The 13,791-nt window shown below is 31.4% G+C and overlaps 1 protein-coding gene across 1 annotated transcript in view; it reads left to right on the top strand.

The window, feature by feature from the left end:
* The first annotated feature begins 295 nt into the window (after window positions 1-295).
* The window catches only part of LOC127744159 (transcription factor MYB35-like), a 19,478-nt gene continuing 5,982 nt past the window's right edge, over window positions 296-13,791 (top strand). The window contains exons 1-2 of the mRNA XM_052256441.1: window positions 296-326; window positions 2,389-2,944. Of these exons, the coding sequence (XP_052112401.1) occupies window positions 315-326; window positions 2,389-2,944 (568 nt within the window). The 5' untranslated portion in view covers window positions 296-314. The remainder of the gene's footprint in view (window positions 327-2,388; window positions 2,945-13,791) is intronic.

Genomic DNA, 13,791 nt, shown 5'->3' on the forward strand with positions numbered 1-13,791 from the left:
TATATATATATAAGGTCAAAATGATCTCCAATAATAACAAGAACAATGAGGATGGTGAGTCTTGGAGAGATGATTTGAGAAAGGGGCCTTGGACGCCGAGAGAGGACGCCATACTTATCGAGCAGGTAAAGAAGTGTGGCAAAGGTAATTGGAGTTTAATTCGAAAGAATTCTGAGCTGAGGAGAAGTCGCAAAAGTTGTAGGCTTAGATGGTCGAACCATCTAAATCCTGACTTGAAGAAGGGTCCTTTCTCTGAAAAAGAGGAGAAAACCATTGATGATCTTCATGTTAAGTTTGGAAACAAATGGGCTCTAATGGCTACCAAGGTATCGCTTAGCTATATATATAGAGTTTATATTGCGATATATACTAAAAATTTTATTTGTTTATTTATTTATTCTAAATGCATGTTTGGGGTCTATATTCATGTGACCGACTCTTTTCCGTGCGTCTATTGTCTTTTGGTGCAATAATCATCTTGTTCCATAAGTCACTTTTGTTGATGTATATATATACACAATTTTTTTAATATATAAAATCGACATTTGTACTACGTCTACATTTTCCATAATAAATATCATTTTGACATTAATATTTTTTAATAATCAAACATGTATTTTTTTATTTTATTAATTAAAATATAATTTAAATACATAATTAATTCGTAATAATGTATTTTATGCGGATGTTAAAAGTGTTTGATGTAAATATTTTTTTAAAATTGAAGTATTTTTTTTCTAATGATTTATAATCATCATTTTAACTAGGGGTGTATATGGATTGACCGAATCCAAGTTCGTCTTAACCCAGATCTAACTTTAGATATATATATCGGTTTATTTTTTAGACTATAATTCGACTCTATATCCCATAAAACTTATACATATTCAATCCACAATTTTACCATATGAAAATCCGGTGATCCATCAAAACTAATTAATGTTTTTAGCAAAAAATTAATTTTTTTTCAGATTCAGCAATAATCAACAATAGATATTTTCAGATTCTAATTTAGATTATAATCAGCAATACATTAGATTTAACTAAAAAAAGAAACAAGGAATCAAAACTAATTAATTTTTTTTCAGATTCAGTAATAATCAGTAATATTTAATTTACTGGTAATCAGAACAAGAATCAGAACACCAAAATACAATTACTAATTAATTTTTTCCAGAAAAAAAACTACCATCACTGATAATAAAAAATTAAAACAATAATCAACACCTTTGATCAGAAGTTCCAATAATCAAAATTCTTAGTCAAAGAACAGATGTTAGAAAAGAGAAGAAGACGACTAGAAAAGAGAGCAGAGCAAAAATGGTGACTTCTAGTGGCTGATTGATGGTGGCAGAAAAGAAGAAGACGACTGGGGCAGTAGAGAAATGCCATCGCACTTCGCTGAGAGTCGTCGTTGAGAAGCAATTGAATAGAGGAGCTTTTTCATGGGGGCAAGGTGACTTTGAGGTTGGTGAGTGGTGTCGGTGGCTGGTGAGAGAGAGAGGGTTGAGAGGGAAAGGGTGGCGTCGTCGCCGCCATGCGTGAGGGGACGAGGGGGCGTGGTTCAGTGGTTGCGTGCTGAGGAGAGAAGACAGAGTTCAGGCTTCAGGGTTGTGCCTCAGCCTCACTGGATGCCTTCAATCTTCATCGTGCACTACATGAATGCGTGCCCTAATTTTGAGAAGTGTATGTTCGTCGGGCTGGGTCCGGGTGACTCAAGCTATGACCCGGTCTCAGTTTGATTATCCTTCCAAGTTTCATTCTCTTTTTTCGGATTAGACCCAGGCCACTTTGGGTCCGGGCCAACATGTCCTAAAATGCTTTAGACATGGGCCGGATTTTTAGATCGGGTCGAACTATATGTACACCCCTAATTTCAACTAATAGAGTTAGACTCAATTTTGACTAAAAAAAAGGTTTGATTACAGATCTTGTGAAATTGAATTTGTAATCTATTGTTATTAAATTTGTTATTGATTTGCTTGTTAAATCTAAATTTACATAGACTTCTACCTCTTGTTTTTCTTGAATTTTTGCTGATGCTGCTGCGATTTCATGTTTTGTTGATTCTTCTTGTTGCTGTTGTGATTGAAATTTAAACTTGAAATTTGATGATGATTCTTTCTCTTCTGTGATGATGTATTGTGGTTGTTGTGTTTGATAGCTTTCCAAATATGCTCCAAGTTCTTCCAAAATTACATCTAAATCTAAAACTTCATTCCAAGAGATTTTCGATAGGATTAGACGAGAATTTGGCTGATATCTATACAAAAAAGCAATATCAAATACCATTCTGGCTGTAGTTGGATTGCATTGTTTCCATCATCGGAACCAGGCAAGAGCCTTTTCCATTTACAATGTTATTATATATATGTTTTCCATTTTCAGGTTTCTGGAAGATCAGACAATGACATCAAAAACTTTTGGAACTCAAGAATGAAGAAGCGCCTAAGAAAATATCCTCCACAAATAACGGTTCAACAAGCACAACACTTTTCTTCATCACCATTTTATTCGGTCTTAGCTTCATGTTACCCTAAAAATAATCTCAGTGTTGAACTACCTTCAAACATTTCTGCTGCCAATCCTCCACCAAATCATAATCAGAAACAACCTAATCAAAATGATTCTTCTTCTTCTTCTTCTTCTTCTTTCTCTTGCACCAATAATAATGCAAGTTTTGTATTGCCATTAACCCCTGTGTCTCCTTATTGTAAGAGTAATGGTTTATTGAATGATGTGGTGATGGAGTGTAATGCTCTTTGTCGCAAGGGAAAGTCAAAGATGGATGCAACCATTGTTATTGGTAAGGAGGAAGAAGAATTAGCTGATAAGAGAAAAATTATTGAAGAGCCACCATTGCCACCAGTTGGAACCAGTAAAGAGCAAGAAACAGCCACCATTATTGCAACTCAAAGCTCTTCTCATCAATTGATTTCAACAGGTGAAATTAAACTAACTTATTTATGATTCACGAATTTGATTATTATGATTGATAATTCATGATTGTGTGTTATATTGTATACAGAAAAGAATGATAATGGAGGTTGTAACAATAACAAGGAGGCATTGAATAATTCTATGCCACAAATGGACGATGAATTGCTTAGCATACTTAAAAATTGTCCAATATATTCGCCAATGCGAAAGTGGTACAAAGTTGATGATGATGATGATGGAGATTTGAATCTTGGTAACTTATGGAATATTGATGGATGGTAATAACTAAAGAAATCGTATATGCGTTCATTCATATATTTAGAACAATTAGAAATCCAATATGCTATGTTAGGATTTTAAGTTAGGTAAGAGAAAAACACACTGCAACTTCAAAGTGTGCAGGTTAGGGCAATCAAATTTATTGAGTGTTTTTTAGATGTCCTTAACAAATGTCATGACTTAGCTTGTTAATAATATTTTCTTTTTTGTTTTCATACATGCAGTTGAATGAAATTACATTTAGGCAATGATTGATATATTGTATAAATATGTTTTAAAATAAATTCTTCAACACAATATTTATTATAAAACTAATTTTAGGATTAGCCATATATCTTGTGCCCTAATAAAAATATTTCTTAAAAATATAATAATATAAATTTTTTTATCCTATTTTAAAAATGTGTTCTTAAGTTACATGTTAGCAATACCAAAAATTTTAATTAATAACACATGCATGTTGAGAAAAAAATTTTGCAGCAATTCCTTACGTCACAAGTAAAAATCATGTTATGTCAGTAATATTTTTGCTGTAATACCAAGTTTTTTGCCAACAACTTTGATTCCTGGCATAACTCAGCATCGCTTGCAACTTTGATCGCTAGTATAACTAGTCTTTGCCAACAATTTCATTTGCTGACATAAACTATGTAATTTTTTTAGTCACTGACTTAACTCGCATTTGTCAACAATTTGAATTGTTGGTATATAGCTATTAACTTTTGTTGTTATCATAACTCGCGTTTGTCAACTATTTGGATTGATGACTCAACTATTTTTTCACGACAATCTTCGTTTATTTTTTCTTACAGAAAAGGCAAATACCCGTGTGTATCCATGAATAATTGAATATTATTAAGTTTTAAATTTTTTTAAAAAAAATTAACATAACTATAATAAAATCCTATACAATTCAACTAAATATATCAAATCAAACACAAATTTAACAAAATAACATACACATAAAATTTTTAACATATAAATTAAAATAAAGTGAATTAGAATTACTTATACAACATATATATAAGAGATTTTTTAAATAAATAAAATAAACTTTTTATTTACTGAAATATGTAATTTGTAGTGTTTTTACCCAAATCCATCTTTTTACTTATCTCGTTTACACGGTAAATAATTTCACTTTGAGCATATCTCATTTACAGTAAGACACAACACAGCTTGCACGTATCACGTTTATACACGTGATACGTATAATAAAGTGGGATCTAAGTATCTTGTTTACACTGTAAACAAGATATACTCAAAGTGAAATCGTTTACATTATAAACAAGATACATGCTGAATTAAAAGGTTTTCACTGTAAATGAGATATAGTACGACAAAATTCATTCAGCTGCAAACTGTTGGTATTTTCCACAAATATCTCAATCATTCTTCTCATCCGTTTCTTCGATAAATTTAGTATGAATGTCTAGTATCAGTGGTTATTTTGTTGTGACAGTGTATCCCAACTATCACATAAAGAACAGTGACACTATGCTAGTTGTATTCAAGTGTGAAAATTATATTCTACTGCACACTCGGAGAGTATGTTTTTTGTCGGAGTTAACAAATCTGATACTGACACATGTCAATGGTCATGGGAGAAAAGAGGTTGGAAAGTGTGGGTCTTCGGATGCCACCACTCCACGAATGCAGTAATCAAGAAGCTGTCAAAGACAAAGTTCCTGAGTTACAACGTGTCATTGATGCCAGCCTCCCTCAAGTAATGGACAATGGCATCTGGAGGTGCAAGAGTGTGGCTCACTCGCCTAGGGAATAGTAGGTATGGCCTCTGTTAAAAGCAAGGTTGCGAGAACTGAATTGATTACTGTAAACCCTGCTAAATTAGCAAATAATTAGCCAATAAATTAGATTTTTAATGAGAAAAACTAGAAATGTAAATCTAAGGAAACATTCCATGAAGGGGGAAGAACAAGAGCAAACCTAACCCTCACTCATATAATCAAACCACTATAACTTCCTCATCCAAACTCCGATCGCCACACCGTTTGTGGCTACGCGTCCAGCGCGTCGAGCTCTACAATTCTAACGGAACAATTTCTTTGGTAAGTCACTCTAACACTCCAGCCTCTCCTTCCCCTCAATTTTCGAAAATTATGTGTGCGCAAGTTGAAAATTTGTTAATTTTGATTCTCTAGGTTTAAATTAGCTTGTGGTACTTGTTGATTTTGGCTCTCTTGGTCTGTGAGTACGATGAGGTTTCCCGCCTTGGCCAATTCTTGGTTTTGAGTATGTAAATTCTGAATTTTGAATCATATATGTATGATAGGTGTGAACTAGGTGTATATATACAAGTATTGGAATTGAATTGTGGACATTTGAAGGCTTGGTAGAGAATTGGTGCCAAGGTCTTGGTGATTTTGTGAATTGTGGGGCTGTGTGTGTGTGGCTTAAGTGTCGCCCTAGACCACGTGGGGAAGCGGCCAAGGTATGGTTTAGGTTTCACGTATTTAATATATAATGTCATGTGAATACTTAGGCTAGAGAATTATAGGATAAGTTGGAATGATTATGTAAACTGGAGGCTTAGCATTAATTATGTTGATTGATGATATAAGTATATTGTGTTGGTAACCATAATCCTTGGTATGTGAATATTGTTGGCAAGTTGATGAATAAGGTTAGCTATATGATTGTGACTCCTCCCATCTTTGATTTCTAAATCCTTAATGCAAACCCTCATTAAAGCTTCCATTTTCTACAACATAATTTGAACCAAACTCATAGCCAAAAGGGTGAGAATTTATAGTAAAAAGGGAAATAAAAAACAAGCTTCTAAACCAAAACTAGCAAGCAAGCAAAAAGAAACTATTCACAATATTCACATATGAACAATAACCAATAACAAGCACACATTGCAACTCCCGGGTAACGGTGCCAAAAACTTGATGTGAAGGTTATCGCCGGTCTAGAATTTCTTCTCAATAAAAGAAATCGCTTCGTTGCAAGTATAGTTCCAAACCAACAAACAACCTTCAATCAAAGTTTAATTCTGGTTGTCACAAGTTCAACTCAATAAAAATAATCGAGAGTATTGCTCTGGATCGTTCTCACTAGGAATTACATTCGAGTGCTCAATTATTGGTTATGAGGTTCAAATGGGGGTGGGTTGATAAAACAAGAAATTAGAAAGGCAAGAATTTAAATGACAAGAAAATAATTCAAGCAACTAAAGATAACAAATGCTAAAAAGAGGCATTCATGGCAAGGATTGAGAATCAAGATTTTCTATCCTAGTCACTAATCATAACACAATAATTAACAAGAGATAATCCTATTTCGTTATCTCCAACATCGGGAGAATATCAAATAAGCCTAGTTAATTCTAATCCATAAGTAATGTTAATAGAAATAAGATCAACTAACAACTCTAGATCACCAATCTTAATTGGGTATTAATGACTCAAGAGCACCTAATTTTTCTTTCCAAGCCAAGAATGCACAAAATTCTACTCTAAACCTAAGTCAAGCATTTTATCAAATACTTGGTGTGCATAAAAATAAAGGCATAATAAATTGCAATAATAATAAATTCTAAAACTACCAAGTGCAAGAAAATAACAACAAGAACTCAAGCAAACATCAAAGAAACATAAAACATCAAAATGCATTAAATAAAATTAAAAGTAACAAGAGTTCATAAACATAAAAATGACCAAATTGAGAAGTTAATTAAATAAACTAAGAGAATTAAAGCAAAAGAACAAGGAAAGATAAAAGAAACTAGATGAAAACAAGAATTAAAACCTAAATCTAAGATGAAATTAAACTATGAACCATAATTTCTAGAGAGAAGATGGAGATTCTCTCTCTAGAACTAACCTAAAGCATGTTTCCTACACTACACTAATTGCTCCCCCCTTCATCCTCCTTCAATTTGGCATGAAATAGCTTCATAAATGAGTTGGATTCGGCTTGGGAAGCCCTGAAATCGTGACCCATGTGTTGTAATTAATGAGGTCACATGCTGAGTGTCACGCGTACCGTCGCTTGATGAACTCTGGTCACGCGTACGTGTGGGTCACGCGTACGCCTCGCATGGAAAATTTCTAAAACTTCATTTCTTCATGATTTCTCCACTTTTGCATGCTTTTTTTTCTTCATTCCTTCAATCCAATCTTTGCCTTCTAAACCTGAAATCACTTAACAAATATATCAAGGTATCGAATGGAATTAAAGTGAATTAAATTTGACAAATTAAGGGTCTAAAAAGCATGTTTTCAATCTTAAGCACAATTTAGGGAAAATTTACAAAACCATGCTATTTTATTGAATAAATGTGAGAAAAGTTGATAAAATCTACTAAATTCAACACAAGATAAATCAAAAAATTGGGGTTTATCAATTACCTTTACTAACCTAACCTTAACCCTTTCCTCTTCAAATTTTTCCTTCTTATCATCAGAAAACTAAACCCTAACAGAGCCCATCGTCCATGAAAACCAAACCTTAGCAGTGTTTTTTTCCCAAATTCATGGAGGCTCCACCAGTGTCGGCTCTGCCTCACTGCCAATTTGGATTTGCACAACCACCACACACCTCATTCTAGAAGGAAGATTCACTGCTTCTACGCTTTTTTGTTCGCGTTCGTATTTCTTCTTTTGCCACTGTGAGGTCATGCGTAATGGTGACGAGCTCGATTTTTCTGTTGGGTTTGCTTTAGCTTCGTTCCCGCTCGATATCTTCTTCGTGTCACCAAGGTGCGGTTGCAGATTGAACTGCGATGATGAAGACAATGACGAATTCAGAGTGAGGAAGCTTAAGTTGAGGATTTCGTGTCGCCAAGGTGTAGTTGGAAAATTTTTTTATTTTTTAGAAATGTAATTAGGTTTCTCTGTGGATGTTGTGTTACTTACAGCTGAATAGTGTTTTGGTAAATCAATTGCATATTTTGATTCATGACACTGTATTTTGTTTTCTAGAAAATGATCTGTATTTGGCTTGAGCTAGGTTGAATGGGCTATGTTGTGCTCAATGTTGGCTGAAATTAGCACTAGTTATTTTGTTTTGGTGGGGCCTAACTTCTCTAGTTAATGATTTCTTAGTTAGTAAACTAGCTAATTAGGATTTGGCTTGTTGTTTGGACTAGCATTGTGTAATATATACATTTGTTGACTATGACTGAAATGTTTCAGTTAGAGGTTGGGAAAGGATCTTCTAAGCTGGTTTGATTGAGAATTTTATGTTATGATTTTTCCAGTTGTTTAAATGAAATAAAATTTGAATGATGTTTGGTTAATGCTTGACTTACTTGATTGGAAAAAATGTTAAGGGGTGCTTCGGTGCCTCATCGCTTAAAGCTTTTAAACGTTCCAATATGGAGAAGGATATGTTATGATGATGATTTCCCCTCTTGTCTCTTTCATCCTCTTCTAGCAATTGCATGTGGTGCTTATTAATATGCAAGAGTTTTTATTATATTTTTTTTCTTGAACCTATTATTTTTGTTATTGATTCTTATAATCTCCAAATAGATCCTGCTACTGTTGGTGCAAGTCAAAGTAATAGAGTGGAAGTAGATATTTGGTCAGTCTTTATAGGCAATGTGAGCAGTCTCTTCCCCTGTTTACATCAAAAGCTTTTTTCCTGCTTAATTGTCTCATTCTTGTGATAAATAATATGGTTAAGTATGTTAATGAAATTAAATGTTTCTTGAATGTAAAATATATGTAAAAAGTCAGACAAATATATGTCAACTAGGAACTTATGATATTAGCTTCGGCAAAATATTCTTGTTGCACTGCACTACTATCTTTATGGCCAAGGCCAAATAACTTGAAATTTAATTTGTAGGGCAAGTGAAAATTCATGGTAAGTTTGATGTGCATTAAGCTAGAATAATATGTTATGTTACTCTGACTATTGATCTATTGCATTAAGCATTATGTGCTCCTATTTATATAAATATATTGTTTATGTGTAATAATATGGTAACAAGTTAAAATATATCATAATTCTCTTGTGCACTATTTATATTAGCCTTGATGTTTCCTTTTTTATTTTTATGCTATTTTATATGGTTGATTGTTTATGTCTATCGGACTGGTTTGATTTTTATATATATATGCACACACGTTTGTATTGTAGTATGCTTGACCTGTTGCTTATGGTTTAACGGTGAAGTTATTAGTGATACATCTATTAAAATGAAGAAACTTTATTTTAATTAGTGTAGTTTTCAATTCTAAAGTGAAGTAGCACTCATATGTATTGCATATATGGCTTGAAGATGAAACTGAATTATAAGACCTGTATTATGTATTGCATATTTGAATTGATTTACAAAGTTTGAATGTTTTCTAACTAAATATTTTAATGTTTTCTTCTTTTTTGACAGAATGAATCTCAAACAAAAGATGAGAGTTATTGCCTGCTTGATTTTATGTTTCGAATTAATGAATAACCTTATGGTTAAGTTGTTGATGATTTGCTATGTTTTGACTATATTGCAATTGAGAAAAAAGAAAAGAAAATGGAATGATAGTTATAGTATGCAAGTAGTAAGGGATGTTAGTGTTGATAGGATTATTTATTTTAGTGATCTAGCTTGTATAGAAAATATAATAATGGATAGACGTGTCTTTCATGCATTGTATAATATGCTTAGAGGGGTTGGAAGGTTAGAAGCAAGTAGGAATATGGGTGTAGAAGAAATCATTGCCATGTTTTTACATATTATAGCACATGACGTCAAAATTAGAGTAATAAAGAGACAATTTGTGAGATCTGAAGAAACAGTTAATAGGCAGTTTAATGATGTATTGCTTGCTATTTTGAGTTGTCATAATCTCTTACTGAAAAAACCTCAACCAGTTAGCCAGGATAAAATAGATGAACGATGAAAATGGTTCAAGGTAATTTATCTTGCTAATGCTATTAAACCTAATATGCTTGATGTGCTTTCGGATTGAGTTAATTGATCTTTTTTTTTTTTGGATTTTAGAATTGTCTAAGAGCCTTAGATGGTATCCATATCAAGGTCAATGTCCTTGAGGCTGATAAGCCTAGATATTGAAATAGAATAGGTGGCATAACAACCAATGTGCTTGGAGTGGTTGCTCCAAAAATGCAATTTATCTATGTATTGACGGGTTGGGAGGATTTAGCTGCGGATTCTAGCAGTATTGCAAGATGAACTATTTTGCAATGGGTTTAGTGTTCCCTAAGGTATTTTATTGAGACTTTAGTATGTTATCAAAGTAACTATTTGATCTTTCATTAATTTTCTTCAATTTTATATGTCACACTAGGTCATTACTACTTATGTGATGCTAGATACATGAATTGTAAAGGATTTTTACCACCTTATAAAGGACAAAAATATCATTTCGGTGAGTATAATCCACATAATCAACCCAGTATAGCTCAAAAAAATTTTAATATGAAACACTCACAAGTTAGAAGTATCATTAAAAGGACATTTGGAGTATTAAAAACGAGATAAAAAATTTTAAGGAAAATGTCATTTTATCCTATTAAGACTGAAGGAATAGTTATAAATGCATGTTGTCTTTTGCATAATCACATTAGAAGAGTGATGGTTGTTCTTCCTATTGATAAGATAGTAGATCAAAATATGCTTGGAGTAGATGGTAGGACGATCCACCAAATTGAGACGAGAGATACTTGGAGTAGATAGAGGGATCAATTTGCACAAGAAATATGAAACTAATGGAGGAGAAGACATCATGCTCCATTATTGTGATCATTGTTTTATGTGTGAGGCTGTCTATCATAACATTGGTTTTATTTTGTTAATGTGTATGTGTTCTTGTACAAGAGTTATACATGTATGTTTATTAGTGCCAGTAATTTTTGTCATTTGAGATTTTTTTTGTAACTTTGATTTGGATAATAGTAAAACTTTTTAATACATGTGGTTTGAATTTTTGAGATTTGTTTAAAATAAATTCAACTATGGATTATGAAAAAAATTATGAATTATGGTCTAGGTAAGTATTTTGTGCTAACTTTAATTGTGATAATGTTAATTTGAATTAAAGATATTTAATATTAGGGATATTTTAGTAAATTTTAAAAAATTAAAATCAATAATAACTTTAATTGAACATATTTGTTGTTAAGAGTATTTTAATAAATTTATTATCAGAGATATTTTATAAATTTAAAATGTAAAAAAATAATAATATTTGATTAAATTTATATTTAATTTTTTAAGAAAAAGTCAATAATAATTTTGATTGAAAATATTTGATATAGGGTATTTTTGGAAATAAAAAGTTTTTTTGTCCAACAATAATAATATTAACCTTTTAATTGAAAATATATTTATATGTAAATTTTTTATGTGTTTATTAAGTTTAATCGTTAATCTGAATGATTAAGAATAATTTTAACATATTACATAATATTGCCAAAAACTTTAGATTCAACCAAACAAAAAATTATTCATTCCTAGAATTATTACATAATATTTCAAAGTATTGAATTTTATAAACAAACATAGGAATTTTACATATAAAGTAATCTCATTCTTAGGCATTATATTCCTAGGAATGATATTCTTGGTAATAAAAACTAATTCTTAAACCTCACACACCCTTAGTTTCATTCAATTCGACTTATTTTCTTTCTTCTTCTAAATTCTTTCTAGTTTAACCATGTACCATTAGATTAATACTATTAGTATATATTTTTGGGAGATCCCCACCTTTTATTATGAGATATTATTTTTTATTAATTAATAAAATATAGAATTATACTCTACATCCAAGCAATTTTAACATTCAAATTCATTCAAATGATTTAGAGTCACACGCTTCTTCTTTCATTATCTTTTTCTTTTGTTATCATCATCACCAACAATACCACCACCTCATCCTCCTTCTTTTCTCATTTGAATTTCTTCTCGTTTCTTTTTCTTCTCCTCCTCCATCATCATCATCATCATCATCATCATCATCATCCTCCTCCTTCTTCTTCTTCTTTATGTGATTGTTTTCGAACTGAGTTAATTTTGTTGCAATTGTTATGTAACTTCCGTTCATTTCTAAGTTAATTGTGTCGCAATTCATTATGTAATTTTTGGTTATTTCTGAGTTAATCATGTCGCAATCATTATATAATTTTCGTTCATTTCTGAGTGAATTAAGGTGTATTTGGACTCGTTGTCCTACATAATTCAAAACTCTTTCTCTTCTTTCTCCTCATCTTCTTCTGCTTCTTCTTATTCTTTTTCATCTTTTTATTCACCTTCTTATTTCATTTTCTCAAAATTCTTTTTGATTTACTCTGTTGAGAGGAGTAAAACCAAGAAAAAGAGAAGAAAATATCAAACAAAAAGAAGAAAAACATATTAATGACATTGTCTGATCCAAAATTGATTTTGAATGTGTTTTTGTTCATGATTCAGTCTTGTTTGTATACTTGTTTTCGAACTGAGTTTATGCGTCGCAATCATTATGGTAAATTTCGGTTCATTTCTGAATTAATTATGTCACAATTATTATGTAATTTCGATTCATTTCTGAGTTAATTGTGAGTTAATTGTGTTGCAATCATTATATAATTTCGATTCATTTCTGAATAAATTAAGATGCATTTAGACTTGGTTGTCCTGCACAATTCAAAATTCTTTCTCCTCTTTCTCCTCATCTTCTATTGTTTCTTCTTCTTTTTCACCTTTTTCTTCTTCATCTTCTCCTTTTTATTTTATTTTTTTAAAATTCTTTTTAATTTACTCAAATTTAACACAATTTCTAAGTTTATGTGTTAAATTTGAGTTTATCTCTTGGACAAGGCCTTAGAAAATTAGTAAAATTAAATAAAAAATATAACAAGAAATAATGAATTATGAATTTAATATAAAATACCATGAATATACTTATTTTCTTTAAAAGGCATTTTTTTAAAAATCTTTTTCTCTGTTGTAACTAAATTCTTCTCAGTTAAACTTGAAATCTCCATGCAAAAATCTCTTAGTTCATGTTGAAAATCTTTTATTATTAACATCCATTGCTTCTCAAACCTGTAGATTCTTTACCATTGTTCTCTGCTTCACTTTCTTTCTGAGTTAATTGTGTCAAAATTATATGTAATTTCGGTTTATTTCTGAGTTAATTGCGTCATAATTGTTATGTGATTTCAGTTCATTTCTGAGTAAATTAAGGTGCATTTAGACTCGTTGTTCTGCACAATTCAAAATTCTTTTTTCTCACCTTCTACTGCAATAATAACAGTAACAGTAGCAATAAAAGAATGACGATGAGAAGAAAATACGCGAAAAAAAGGAGAAGGAGGAGGAGGAACATAAAAAAGAAGAAGAAGAAGACGACGACGATAACGTAAAGCTACGCGCGTGAATATAGATAACTTGACTGGAATCAAAGAATTATGTGTGCATATATAATCACACTCTTTTTAACAAAAATAATTTTTGTTAGCGTTGAGTCTATTTAGTTAAATTTGGATAACAATATTACTTAAATGTGTAGCAGATCTGTAAAATATAAGTTATTACTCTTGAAAAAATATAATACTATAACAAAAAAATGCATATTCATACTAAGGCATTAATGGATACGTAAA

Source organism: Arachis duranensis, unplaced genomic scaffold (assembly GCF_000817695.3).
Source record: "Arachis duranensis cultivar V14167 unplaced genomic scaffold, aradu.V14167.gnm2.J7QH unplaced_Scaffold_232525, whole genome shotgun sequence".
In the NCBI taxonomy this organism is placed as follows: domain Eukaryota; kingdom Viridiplantae; phylum Streptophyta; class Magnoliopsida; order Fabales; family Fabaceae; genus Arachis; species Arachis duranensis.